Below are 14,706 nucleotides of genomic sequence, written 5' to 3' on the forward strand. Positions count from 1 at the left end.
ACATTAACTACAATACATATTTCAAAAGAGATGCTCCAAAAGCAATGCCTCCTATTTTATTATTTTGGCCTGCAATATCAGAGGTGAATGTTGGTAGTATGGCAGCAGAGGTTGAACCTTCCCACCAGTGTTCCATTACATTTTGTTGCTGTGTGACAGATGGTAGCAGAGGGGCAGTCTGACAAAACAGTGTCTGACATGGAAGTGTTCATAAAGCAAAGACATGCCATTGAATTCCTCCATGAAGAAAAAACGGCAGTTGTTGACATTCATTGGCACTGGCTGAACATTTATGGAGATCAAACAGTAGATGTGAGCATTGTGAGGTGGTGGGTGGTGTGTTTCAGAAGTGGCCACAGCAGGTCACCTTCAGTGATGCAGGTTTTGACAAGCACAGTAAGCAGGCTCTTGTTCATTGCTAGTGAAAATGGTGGTGAGTATGCTAAAAAATAGTGTTTTGTAGCTGAGAATTTGCTCCATCAAGAAGCATTGCTGTGCTCTTTGTATTTGTTGAAGTTTCCACAGAAATAAAGAGAAGGAATTACTTTTAGAGCAATTTATGCAGTCAATTCCTCTTCATTTAATGCAGTCCAGGCAAGCCAAAATGTTGGACACCCATGGTCTAGAAGATCCAGTAACCATAGTTTATCTGTGTGAGAGGACATCCCTCAAAGGGCTGAAGGAAATGTGCCCTGTGACAGAATAGCTCCTTGACCATCACAGTTTGCTTCACTGAAAGACAGCACTGACTCCCAGCAAATCATGCATGAAGGACTGAGAGGACAAGACTATCTGAAAGTTATGATACGCCTTCTAAATCAAAATCCTTCAATCACCCAGTGCTACAAAAGCTTAGATTTCAGTACAAACCTGCAGCTGATTTAATTCAGTGCTGCCTTTGCCATGCAATGATGCTTTGTTTAGCTTAAAGTGAAGTCCTGGAACAAATGTGACTCCTTGCGAGGATGAGTGCAAGGCACTGAAGTCTTCCACATTTGTCACACCCATGGTCTCCCATGGGTTTATACTAGAGTTATCAGAATATACAAGAATATAGGACATGAAAGGAAATGATGTGGCTGGCAACAGCAGTAAGAGAAAAAAAGAATTATACCTTGTCATGAGACAATTTGCTGATAAAATCTTTGACTGTAGCAGTATTCAGTACAACCACAGATATTTTGATCTCCCTTCATCTGGTTGCTCTAGTCAGCAAGCGCTATGTCCTACATCAGCACTTTTTTTTACAGTTTAGAGCAGGAAACTAGAGCAGGAAATTAACATCTTTACCAAACAACACAGAAATATCAGTAAAAATGCTTTTAGTTGCTATCTTTAAGGCTATTCACACTAATGCAGTCAAAATCATTAAAAAAAAACAAAAAACAAACAAACAACCCCCCCAAACATTTTACAATTAAAAATAAAATCAAAAAACAAAAGCAAAAAACAAAAACAGAAAATAAAAACAGAAAACAAAAACAGAAACCCTGCTGTTTTATTAAACAGTTAAGTTGCTTAGATGTTTAGACTTCAAGGCTTTTGCAGGAGAAAAACACATGTACCAGACATCAGTTAATTACACTAATTACTCTGTTTTATGAAGAGCTATTATTAATTTTTCATACCAGGAAATCTGAAGCAAACTATATTATAAGTATAAACAGAAAAGCCAGCTGGGAAAATAACAATCAGACAGGGATAGTATAGCATGGTATATACAACTGTTTCATAACTGTGGCTCACTGGTGACCTACGGGGCAATGCTAAGCGATGTTAAATGATCTGCATCTGCTCCGTGCAACCATACAACTTCAACAGGGGTTACTATTGCAAGCACTGTTATGTGAGCTGTTGCCCTTTGGTATATTCAGATATGATGAGGCAAAGTTTACACACTATTGTGCCCAGTTCTGATCCCCATCATACAAGAGAGTCAGGGGGTCAGTGGAAAGAATACATCGTAATGCCACCAAGTGACTAGGTGATTAGGCTGGAGAGCAACTCTGTGAAAGGAGATCTAGGGACTATGTGCGTTAGCAGACAAAAAGGTCATTCATACTCAGGGGAGTATCAGGTACATTGCTGCTAAGCAATTTATGCTGGTAGCAGAACAGCTCATGCACAGTACCCTACAGCTTCTCCAGAAGGGAAAAAAAAAAAAGGGGGGGGCAGGCAATGATCTCTGCTCTCTGGTGACAGCAATGGGGCCTGAGGGAATGGCATGGAGCTGTGTCAGGGGAGGGTCAGGTACTCCTTCACTAAAGGGTGGTCAGGTACCAGAGCAGGCTCCCCAGGGCAGAGGGCATGGCTACAAGTGTCTGAGTTCAAGCAACATTTGGACAATGCTCTCCTACAGCGTCTGAATTTGGAGTGGTTCTGGACTCAATGATCCTAGCAGGTCAGTTCCAGCTCCTGTGAGTAAAATCTTAGAAAGTCAAGCTTGTTTAGCCTAGAAAAAAGAAGGCTCATCAGTATGTACAGATACTTGAAAGGAGGATACAAAGAGGATGGAGCTGGCCTCTTTAGAGGGGTGCACAGTAACAAGAGCTGAGACAATCCTAAAACAAATCATAGAATGTCTGGGTTGGAAGGGACCGTAGAAACCTAGATTCAATTCACCTGCCATGGGCATTGTTGCCACCAACTAGTTCAAGCTGCCCAGGGCCCCATCCAATCTGTCCTTGAAACCTCCAGGGATGGAGCTTCCCAGCTTCTCTAGGCAGCCAGTGCCAGTCACTAAACATTATCCAAATAAAAAATTTCCTCACAACATCTAACCTAGATCTCTCCTCTTTTCATTAAAAACCATTCCCCCTTGTCCTATCACTATCAGACCAGGTAAAAAGTCAGTCTCTGTTTTGTTTAAAAATTCCTTTAGTGCTGAAATGATGCAATGAGATCTCCCCAGAACCTTCCGTTTTCCAAGCTGAACAAGCCCAACTCCCTCAGCCTTTCTTCATAGGAGAGGTTCTCCAGCCCTAAGAGCTTCTCCATGGCCCTCCTCTGGACCTGCTCCAACAGCTCTGTTTTTCTTGCACCAGTGGCCTCAGGCCCCCTCAGACCTCAGACCATCTGCTGCAGATGGTGCCTCATGAGAGCACAGCAGAGAGGGACAATCATATCCCTCATTCTGCTGGCCACCACTCTTTTGATGCAGCCTAGGATGCAGCTGACTTTCCAGGCTGCAGCCACCTTCTGCTGGCTCATATCAAGTTTTCACCCACAAGAATCCCTATGTACTTCTCTGCAGGGCTGCTCTCAGTATGTTCCCAGATACGCATACCTGAAATTGCCCTGATGTAGGTGCAGCACATTGCACTTGCTGAACCTCATTCCATCTATGTGACTCCACTTCTCAAGTTTGTCCGGATCTCTTTGGATGGCATCCATTCCTTCTGTTGTATCAACTCCACCACTCAGCTTAGTGTCATCTGCAAACTTGCTGAGGCTTGACTCAGTCCCACAATCTCAGTCATTGATAAAAGATGTTGAAGAGGACTGGTATCAAGACAGACCCAAGAGATGACCTGTCACTAGCCTCTACCTGGACATAGAACCATTGACTACAGTCCTCTGGCTGCAACCATCTAACCAATTCTTTATCCACTGAGTAGTCCACCCTTCAAATCCATATCTCTCCAACTTAGAGATGAGGATGTGGTGTGGGACCACATCAGATCTTGCAGAATTCCAGGTAGGCAATATTAGTTGCACTTGCTTTGTCCACCAATGACGCTATTCCACCACTGAAGGTCTCCAGACCAGTTAGGCATGATCTGCCCTTGGTGAAGTCATACTGACTGTCTTGGATGGTCTCCTTGTATTATGCAAGTCTTAACATAGCTTCCCAGAGGATCTGCTCCATGATCTTTCCACGCACAGAAGTAAGGCTCACTGACCTGTGGTTCCCAAGTCTTCCTTCCTACCCTTCTTAAAAATGGGAGTGATGGTTCCCTTTTTCCAGTAACCAGTCAGCCACGACTTTTCAAATATGATGGAGAGTGGCTTGGCAACTACATCAGCAAGTTCCTTTAGGACCCTGGGATACATGTTGTCAAGCCCCGTCGACTTGCACTTTTTCAGTCTCATCAGATTGTCTCAGACTCACTCTTTGCTTTCAGCAGAAGGAATTTTGCTCCCTCAGCCTCTGCTTAGAGGTTCAAGGATGTGAGAGATGTGGGAAGCCCAACTGCCCAGAGAAGACTGAAGTAAATAACTCACTGAGTACCTCAGCCTTCTCTATGTTTGTTGATACCACTTCTCCCTTTACATTTATCAGAAGGTTAGGGTTAGGGTACACTCATCTTGGCCTTTCTAACCTGGCCAATGTACCGATAGAATCTCTTTTTGTTATTTTTCAAATCCATTGCCAGGTTCAGTTCCATCTGCACCTTGGCCTTCTGATTACCTCTCTACATATCCAGAGGGCATCCCTGTACTCTTTCCAGGCCACACACCCCTGCTTCCACTGACTGTACTTTTACTTCTTATCCAATAGAACAGCAGAAGAGATGATCACCTTCTAAGGTAACTTTTTGATTCCCACAACAGCGGAGGCTTTCAGCAACCAGGCTACCTTTCCTTAGCCCCAACTAGAGCCCCAAAGCAAAGCCCGCAGCATCAGCCCTGTCAGCGCACGAGACTCAGCAGCACCCAGCCAGCTGCTGAGCTTGCAGGAAGAGCCTATCCCACAGAGCCCCCTACTCTGGCCTCCAGAGCAGAAAGCCGCTGAGCAGCACTCAGAAGTTTGGTAGCCGTAAGGCAATGCCATTAGCCACCTCCGCGTTTGCTCCGAGTTACCCTTTCCCTTCCCGCCAGACGACACGGGGCCTTTCTGTCACTCCTCTCCTAGCGAGCCCTGCTCGGATGCATCTCCTTGCGGGCTCTGGGTCCGCAACCTGCAGACATTACCTGCCGCCCAGCGGAGGCGGGAAGCAGTTACCGAAGATAACAACACCCCACTCTACTTCTGCCTTCTGCCGTTGCCGGGACGCTGTTGCCGTAGTAACGACTGTCTTCGCTCCTGATTGGGCAGAGGGGCATGGCAGCAGTAAAACGGGCTCCTATTGGGTGCGAGACTCAGCCTGGGCTCATGTTGCTCTTTTAAAGCCAGGAGTGGAGATTTATAGTATCATAGAATACTAGAATGGCCGGGGTTGACTCTGCTATGTGCAGGGTCTCCAACCACCAGGCCAGGCTGCCCAGAGCCATATCCAACCTGGTCTTGAATGCCTCCAGGGATGGGGCATCCACAACCTTTCTATTTTCAACATGGGTTAGTATGTCCTGGCAGAGATAACCTACAGGATAAACATTTTATTTTAAGAATTCGAGTAATGGAATCATGGAATGGCTTGATTTGGAAGAGACTTTAAAGATCATCTAGATCAAATAGACTGGCCAAAGGAGGGATGAACATGCCCTAGAGGGCCTGCCATGCACAGAGGCCCAGACTTCTGAGCACTGGAAGTCTACCATGGACCCTCCTTTGTGGGTATGTGTCCTACCTCCTTGTCAAGGAATAGTCAGCATCATCCTTCTTTTCTCTGGTATGTTTTTCTGTATTCACTAAGCTCCACTCTTTTGATGAGGCATAAATAAAATACAGTGGGGCTTGAAATCCATGTTTTCCTTGGTTCTGATGTTGCTCTGATCAGCTCGCTCATACCAAGTGCTTTGTATTCATGTGTCTATGGGCAGCCCTCTCCCAGATGTATAGAAACAAAGGTAAAGCCTGTGAAGGCAGCTTTCACAGCACACTGTTACACCTGCTGAGTTGCTAGGGTGTGTGAAGATTATGTTATTATCAGTGTTGGCATAGGCTGGATTACAGGACCAAAGCTGGTGACCATGGATCTAACATCTGTGTGGTGGGTTCTTTATAGCTGATAGCAGAAGAGCTATGATGATTTGAGGAGACTGCTTCTATGTGAGGTGCAGGACTGGAGGACATTCTCTGACTCCTCACACAACTGCAGCCCACAGTTCAGGCTACACTGAAACCACCACCCGTATCGGTTTCAGTTAATGTGTTAGACTGGCATTACAGCAGCTGAGGAGCCAGCTCACATTTGCATCTGCTGTCTCTCCTCCGCAGTGGCCATTTCTGGCCGTGAGGCAGAGAGGACAGCTGCAGGTGATGGCTTTTAAAACTGCTCTAGCATGTATTCCCAGAGCTTGTCATCTGTGCACGGGGAGAAATCCAGCAAAAGCTGTTGCGTAGCATTATGATTTACTTGCAGATGAAATTGCAAAATCCATGGCAGTTTGTTGCAGAAACCTCAGTTAGGTCCCTGCATTAGCAGGAAGTGCAAAGACTTCTCCTTGTCTCTTTTGGTATTAACAGCTTTACTGTTTATAATATTAGCTCATGGTAAGGAGTCCTGCATTGCTAACAGAGAATAACTCTCACATAGAGTCATAAAGAACAGAAAATCCCCCTGCATTTTTGTAAACTTTTCTTGCATTCATGCACTCTTGTAAGTCCACACGGCTCAGATGTTTTCAAGACGCAGGATGTTATGAGCTCTGTATGAGTGAAGAATGATATCTGGAAAGAGGTTTTGTTTGGTTTGTTTGAAGATTCTGTTGTAGCTCTGCCATCTTTGTGAGAAGTTATTTATATGGAGAGAGTCCAAGATGGACTGGAATTGATGTTGCTGATTTATTTGCTGCTCCCTGAAGACAGAGCAGCAATTTTCATTAAAGTGTGACTCAGCACTTAAGGTCTAAACCTCATGATTATGAAATCTGTGTATTTTATTTTTAAATGAAGATGCTCGTTTTGCAGACCCCCTTCCCATTTTAGAATAAAGTAGGTGGCTGGTTGCAATTACTTCTGTCTTCTCCTTGTGATATACAGCATTACAAGCAGCAGAAATACACATCTGCATACGTTTTGTGATTCAGACACTAGAGGACAGAAGTCTGCAGATCCTGTGGCAAAAGAGAATGAATTAGCAAGTGAGCACTAATAGCTGAGAAGGATGCAGTGAGATTACACACAACTGTTTCTGTACTATGTATGTCCTTTCTGTAGGTCACTGAGTCTGTGATATTTTTGTTAATATTATTTGATTTGGCTACTGAATTGCCTTTTTATGTTGATGGGAGAGGTAAAGGATGTGACTCCCTCTAAACCTTTGTTTTCACCTACTATGTGGCATTATTTACAATCCAAGCAAGTCTGAATGGCTTATGATAATGGTGATTCAGGCCTACGAATCTTTATTCTTATTGTCAGAACTACTGATGCCATGTTGTATATACAAGTTTACATGCAAACACCGAGAGTCTTTAATGATATACTTTCTGCCTTTACTGCCCAACTTCACTGTAAAGAATACTTAAATCTTCTATGTTCCAAACTGTACATTTTTTTTATTATTATTTTTAATCTAGGTCAGTTCCCATTCTGTTTCCTCATGCCAGCACTTAGGTGAGCCACTTAATGCTGCCAGCATTTTAGGCTCTCTTGGCTGAAGCTGCATGAGTAGATAGCCAGTGCTGACAAAGAACAGGTTAGAGGTTTTGGCCCTATTTCTTTACTTCCGTGTCCTTAAGAAGCATCACCTAGAGAATTTTGGCTAAGCCCTTTTGAGTGCTGCTTACTGTGCACCTGCTAAGAGAAGGACTGAGCCTGGGTGGTGGTGTATTGGCTGTGTTCATGAAGGCACATGACCAATGAAGGCTGGTTTTAACTAATTAATATTAAGGGTACTCAGTGCTTTACGGGTTAACTGCTGGCCATTTGGAGTACCATAGCAATGAAACCATCCAAACCTTCCCCCTGTATCATCTTGCTGATTTGGACCACTAAATGGGTTACCAGCTACGTAACTATAATAAATCTCACAAACAGTGACTTCTAACTTTCTAGCAGCTAGCAGAAGAAAATTTGAATGTTGAGGGAAGAAAAATAATTGTGATTTTTATGGTGTTTTTCATTTACACTAAGTTTATATCTGTAAGGCATTCTCTAAAGATACATCTTGGGGCACTTGGTCAAGGGACTTGCACAGAGAGTCATGTTGATGTTGGTTGAGCCCTGAAGGTTCAAATTGTCAAAATATGACAGAGATCACCACATATTGATTTTAATAGATTGAAATGCTTGGAAGTACCTGAAATCCAAAGGTAAAATTTCAGCATGGCTTCTATGGGAACACACTTTGGGCAGGCTTCTGGTTTGGATGTATTCCTCCCAATAGCTCAGGGCAGTAAGGTCAAGGGACTGGAGAGATGAACTCTGGCTGAAGAGAACCTTTCTGGAAAGCAGATTCTTAGCACACAGTAACTTTGTTGTCTAATACATGGAGTTCCAGCATAGCGACAGTAGATTGTCACAGAGGCTCCTGTTGTCTGTTTTTTTTGGATGGCACTATCTGTTCCTCCCCTAGCTTGTGTTAGATGGTGACTCTGTATATACTAAATTTGGCATTAGCACATGTATAGACTGCGGTGGCGCAGTGGTAGGAATGCTGCTTGCAACACCAGAGGCCTGGGTTCGAATCCCCCCTGTGGCACAAGTGGTAGAAGTGCCGCTCTGCTACACAGGAGGCTCGAATCCCAGGGGTTGGACTCGATGATCTCTAAGGTCCCTTCCAACCTGCACGAGACTGTGATAGACATAAGTGTTAAAATATAAGCTTAGAAGCCACTAGCTTTTGTTTGGGGCCTTAGGGTGATTGTCTTCTGCAGCAAAGGAGATAGATAGATAGATAGATAGATAGATAGATAGATAGATAGATAGATAGATAGATAGATAGATAGATAGATAGGCTGTGCATGAGAATGGTAATATGATCCACTAGGGTCTTCAGAAACACAAGAAGCCTTTTAGGTGATTGGTAAGGATAAACTACTTGTATGTCATTAGGTTTAAGCAACTTCAGTGGATTTTTTGTGCTAATGAGATCTTTTTTCTGACTCAAACTTACATTAAGTTTGGGGAAATTTTGTTCTCTCTGTAGCAAAACACGGGAGACAACTATTCCTTCTGCTCCAGCCTTCTTGAAGGCTTACCAGTTTGTGGGTTCTGGCTTTCTGTATGACAGACTAGGACTCCAGAATAGAGCTGCCCAAGAGCTGTAAGAGAGAAGTGTGAAACCCTGAGTGGATGGAACAGTGACTGTATCATCCATCACAATTCAAGAACAAAGGAACATCAAATTACACTATGTGAGGGCAGTCCTTAAGCAAACAAAGGAACTCCTTTTTCTGCACTATGTGTGGAGTCTGTTGCCTCAGGATGCTGTCAATTCCAGCACAGAGGAAGAAAAACTCCACAAAGAGCTACTGGACACAAAGATGCTCACAGAATCCTGTGCTCTGTACTACATTCTTGCATAGGCATTTGTTACTGTCTGTGTGAGAAACAGCTCACAGGGTCAGACGGTGGTCTGATTTGATCCTGTGTTTCTGCAGTTCTTCTGTCTTAAGTTCGGAGGTGTTGGTAGTGAAGAGGTTCTGTGTCCCAAGATGACATGGCTTGAATAGGAGGTCTACGAAATGAGCAAACCACAACACATGGAACACATCTTTTATTCAATAAGCAAGCAAGCACAGAAGTATAATGTGTAGTGCTTAATATTCATACAGTACTAAAAATATAAAAATATAAATAAAATTTCACAGAAAGCATTTTCACTCACAAATATACAAGGAAAAGTGCTGTCAAGCCACATCATGCTACACCACTTCCCAGCTGAACTGACTGTTTCCCAACAGAACTGAAACACCAAAAATCTGCTAGTCCTTCCTCACAGCTTTCAGTGAGACTTAGTATTTGACTATCAAAAATGGGCCTCCTGCAGCTGAGAACCTAAAAGGCATTGATGTTGTTACCTAACAGAATAAAATCATCCTGGAGAGCTTTATAGTGATAGTAGCCTACTTCAGGCTGTTTGTATACCTGTCATAGAAAATAAAAAAGATAAAGTAATAAACTTGATTTCCGATTATAATCCAGACAAGTCATAGCTTACTGTTACTGAACTATCATGCATACGGTACTCCCACCTGGTGGTGTATTTTTAAACTCTCTTCCTTCAGTGCTGCTGTTTCCTCTGCCTACTTACTGTGTCACACACAACCAGTCTTAAGTTAGGTGTGATGGAGTCCAGTAGCACAAAAAATAGTACTGAGTGCTTTTAAGTTTTGGTGGAACTGGAGGATATCCAGCACCTTATCTTCTCTTCCTGTATCTAACAGGTGAAATTCAGATTCAAACAGGAAACCAACATTAGTCAGACTGCTTCCTGAAGAAAGACCTCTACATCAGATGTTATGCTTTTAAGCTCAGTTTTGAGGGACTGAAACTGAGCAAGAGCTGGGGGCTTAAAAAGCTTTAGTTTTCTGGCCTTATGTATGGAGCTGAACTTCATCCATCAGGAAGACATGCATCTGAAACATGGGTGGGTTTTGTGATTAGAGTGGCAGTCACAGCTGTATTTCATAACAAGGCCTGTCTTGCAGAGTATGCCAGTACAAAGAACCTACTCAGAAATTACACAGATATGGGTGCGCAGAACTTAGTGTGAGCCCCACTTTGATCAGCTACTATTTTGGAATGGGATTTATTTATACTTGATTTACCAGCTATAAAAATAAATATGGTGATTAACCCCTGAGATCATTCTAGCATACAGTTTTGGCCTGTTACTTGATTCCCTCTGAAATAATTTATTTGGTTTATGGACACTTATTTAGGTTCTAGTGAAAAGTTTTTATAAAATATTAAATAATCAATGTGGGGCTGAAAAGGTGTACATTCTAGTTGCATATATGATACATACCTTATACTGATATAATACATTCCATAACAGCTGAATATTCTAGTATTGTCTAGGAAGTTCTTGTGTCTGGATGAAGAATTAAAATACCAGAAAATAAACAGCTGTTTAGGATCAAAGATAATTGTATCTGCGATGGTTTACTTAGATTGAGTTTCTTTCTTTAAATCTTGTTACACATAATAGCTACAGTAGTTTGTCCAGCAGGTAATAAATGAATGCATAAAGCACTTCTAGCTATATCTGGATATCATATGCATGCTTTTTTTTTTTTTTTTATAAATAAAAATCAAATGTGAGGTCACATTTTCCCATCTTCTGTTTATATACTAAATCAAATTTCTCATTCATTGAAACAGTGAAGATGTCTTTCCATAGCCCAACTCGACCTGAAACACAGAGAGGGAACACAAGTCAGAGAGAAGACAGGATACCAAATTTCTACAGTCCAGTTATGCAGGGCACCACATGTTATTTGTGAGAAGCTGATCAGTATTAGCTCTCATGGAAACCTCAGTAAGACCTGAGGCTACTTAGTATCTTCCCCATTTGCCCACTGCTGCAACTCTTGCAAAACCTTAAAGGGAGTACTATACCTCGTCATCTGGATTTGGAGAGTATTATAGAGGAAAAAATCCGATTACAAGATTTAGCTCTAGCCTGAATGAGCATTAAATACAGATTTTGTCTTTGATGTTAACTCAGAAGTTGATTTCTGGTGTCAGCGCAAAGAACGGACCTTTAATAATCCCATCACCTAACAACGCATTTCAAAATGACTGCGCCTTTACCATACATGGGCTGGAAAACTATCCAAAAGGTGCATAGAATACATAGCACGAAACAGATTATTGAATACTGATTAAATTTTAGCATAGCAAACTTCTGTTATTTTTCATTTAAAGATTAATTCAACAGATCACCTCATGTTTTTTGAAACTGAGAGCAACAATTTGTTAAATATGAATACTTAAATTATATCCACTGAAAAGAATGTGCACCATACACCCAGTTTGTGCCATTTAATTTTGTACGTAAGGAACAGCAAGCTTTCAGTGGATGTGCTATGGACACTGAACACTTTCCCAGTGTATGGAGTGTTGCATACTGAAGCCAGCTAGTAATATAACTTGCTGACGCTGCTGAAGACACCAGTCAAAGGCTACAGCTCCCTTAGGTGCTGATTCTTTGCAATATGTTTTATTTACAGCACAGTCAGTCAGGGTTATTTGCTGGCATCTCACTGATGTTGGGTATAAATAAAGACAAAATCCAGGCTCGTTCAGCTAGAATAAATGAAAGGAAAACTGAGATTGTGCTACCACTGAGTTTAATCATAACAGCAAGAGCAACACTACATGCAGGGAACTTAATTATGCATTTGATGCATACAAAGGATACCCATTTAATTACCATTGCTTTTATGCACCAACTCTATAATTAAGCCCAAAGACAAAACTGTTTGAAACTTCAGTAAATTACACATTTACACAATGAAGCAGTATGTGTAGCAACGACCATTTATGAAGCCAGGATTGCCCTATAACTCTCAAAGGTATGACAGTGTTGCTGTTTGCTTTCAGGATCCAAAGGGCAAAAGAACATGAAAGTTAAAGAAAATACATCATATGTATTTCTTCTGCAAAATTTGTCCTTTATTAAACAGACAGTTTCAACATTTCCTGCAACCATAAATATCTGATGATGAAAATCAGTTTTATTCTGGCAACTATAATTGCACAAAAGCCTGTATTTCCATTTCAATAATGTTAATAAAACATTTTCTTCTGCTGCTTAGGAAAGATAAATTTTTAATTTCTGAATCTCCCTAAAAACACATATAAACAAATTATAGGTATTATAAAGGCCATATGCAGTAGATTATTTGTAACATGTTCTTTGTTACCATATGAATGGATAGGATGTCAAAAAAAGTCACCCACCTGGTTTATGATTTGAATCATGCAACTGTGTAAACTATGATGTGATATGAGTCAAATATAAGTAATATATCTAATCATTTTTCTGCTTTCACAGAAGCTCAGGGTTATCTTCAGAGTAAAGATCAATGTGCTATAAAGAAAAAAAAATGAAGAACTAAAATAAAGCAAAATAAAGTAAATGTAACTAATAACAAATCAAAAATATTTGAAACAAATTACAATAAGCTGTCATGTTATTGCCAAAATTCTGTCACACAAACGAACAAAAGAACAAAGCTCTTTTAATGAAGCTACATTCTGAAGTAACAAAATATTGTAAAAGCCAAAGACAGTGAACAAAAGAAATACAAAATAAGAATATTTTTAATAAAAAGCACACATAGAGCAAATGACACAACGTATTCAATTTGCTGTAGTAACTACCTTCCTTCTGCATCACAAAACAGAGGGATCTTTTGGAAAGATTTGTAGAAGGTAAGAATAAGAGGCTCAGGCCTTTGAGGGTTTGCAGGCTCTACTACAAAGCAGAGAACACTAACACTGCATATGGAAGCGTGCGTGCAACAAAAGCAGGCAATACCACACTTGTGTGGATGAACTGGGCAGTGGGGACAGTAGCTGACCTTTCTGCCTGTTGAAGTCCTCAGCAGCAGCTCTATTCCCTTTTCTCTGGTTTTTCTGATATGACAGTCTCACCTTCCTTTCACAACTGCATTTCCAGCTTTTATTAGACAAGAAGGAGTGATTTTAGCTGTGCACAGCAAGTAGCTGTGGTGCTGCTTCACAGATCTTTAAGGTACAAACTTAGGTTTCTGTGTTACTTCACATAATTGAACAGAGAATATGGCTCTGTTGTTTGCAAAATCTTGCTTGAAACTCTAAGATGCTCAGGATGCCTTACAAGGTTCATTTTTTTATCTTGTCTTCACAGCCAAGAAATGGGCTGGTAATCAGACAGGTAACCTGCTGTAAAATTTTATTGTGAGATGGCCTGTGGTTTTGACACAAAATGCAGCTTGTGTTACATGCTGAATTTTCAGTTTGAAGAAGCAGGGGGAGAGTAGGATGAGAGTTAAGATATCTAAGAGCAGAAAAACACACTGTGTGGTGAATGATCTACTGAAAATTAGAGGTCTTTCAGTAAAGCTACAGTCCTTTGTCCTTACCAGAATTTTATCTCAGGTTCGCAATCTTGAGAGATTTATTTCAAGCACTCATCATTTACCATAACCTAACTACACTGGGGCAAAAGAGGTGCCATATCACAGTCACAGAACTGCTCATAGAAGTTCAGTTTCCAGTAACAATTGGAGTGTACAGCTTCTACAAAATAACAACCTCTCCATGCCAGGTTCACAAATTCACAGATAAAAGCAAGGCTTTTTAGATAAAAATGGCTTTTTTAAAGTATGACATTCTGAAAAGTACATTACGACATGCACACAATAAAAATTACCGAGGGTCAATTACTCTGACTGTAGTATGGGCAGGGGGATCAAGACTGGCATAAAGCTCTGCCAAGAGAGACAAAGGCAGTACTGAATACCAGTAAACCTGCTTTCATGGGAAACAGATCCTCTCACACAAACCTGACAGAATGTTCATTTGATTACAGTCTGATTAAAGGTGATTGCAAAGATACAATAGACTTTCTTTAAGGCGTGTGATTTTAGTGTTTTTTAGTACAATTATGTTCTATTGAGTTTACACAGACAGGTTTGAGGGAGCTGCAAAGGTGGCTTCTGTGAGAAGAGTTGAGGAGCTGCTTCACACATTGGACAGAATCAGTTCCAGATGACTCCAAAGCAGACTTATCACTGGCCAAAGCTGAGCACCATTAGCTGGCAGTGCCTCTATGAGAACATATTTAAGGAGTAAAAGCTGTGAGACAGCTGTAAAGAGAGGAGGTAGAAACATATAAGAGAACCAACACAAAGTGAGGAAAAAAAGAGTGGGAAGGAAGTGTT

General features: G+C 41.4%; 1 protein-coding gene and 1 long non-coding RNA gene across 3 annotated transcripts in view; both read right to left on the reverse strand.

The window, feature by feature from the left end:
• LOC107317379 overlaps nucleotides 1–5,012 on the reverse strand; it is a 46,134-nt gene extending 41,122 nt beyond the window's left edge. The window contains exon 1 of the long non-coding RNA XR_001556855.2: nucleotides 4,915–5,012. This is a non-coding gene — a long non-coding RNA (uncharacterized LOC107317379). The remainder of the gene's footprint in view (nucleotides 1–4,914) is intronic.
• A 4,518-nt stretch (nucleotides 5,013–9,530) lies between these two features.
• The window catches only part of SULT4A1 (sulfotransferase family 4A member 1), a 30,785-nt gene continuing 25,609 nt past the window's right edge, over nucleotides 9,531–14,706 (reverse strand). The window contains exons 7-8 of one of the 2 annotated variants that reach the window (XR_001556869.1): nucleotides 12,740–12,869; nucleotides 9,531–11,185 (exon numbers count right to left, since the gene is read on the reverse strand). Coding sequence is in view for 1 of the 2 variants with exons in the window: in XM_015870044.1 (XP_015725530.1) it covers nucleotides 11,073–11,185 (113 nt within the window). In the remaining variant the exon portion in view is untranslated. The remainder of the gene's footprint in view (nucleotides 11,186–12,739; nucleotides 12,870–14,706) is intronic. The other variant, XM_015870044.1, reaches the window with a different exon arrangement.

Source organism: Coturnix japonica, chromosome 1, assembly GCF_001577835.2.
Source record: "Coturnix japonica isolate 7356 chromosome 1, Coturnix japonica 2.1, whole genome shotgun sequence".
Classification (NCBI taxonomy): domain Eukaryota; kingdom Metazoa; phylum Chordata; class Aves; order Galliformes; family Phasianidae; genus Coturnix; species Coturnix japonica.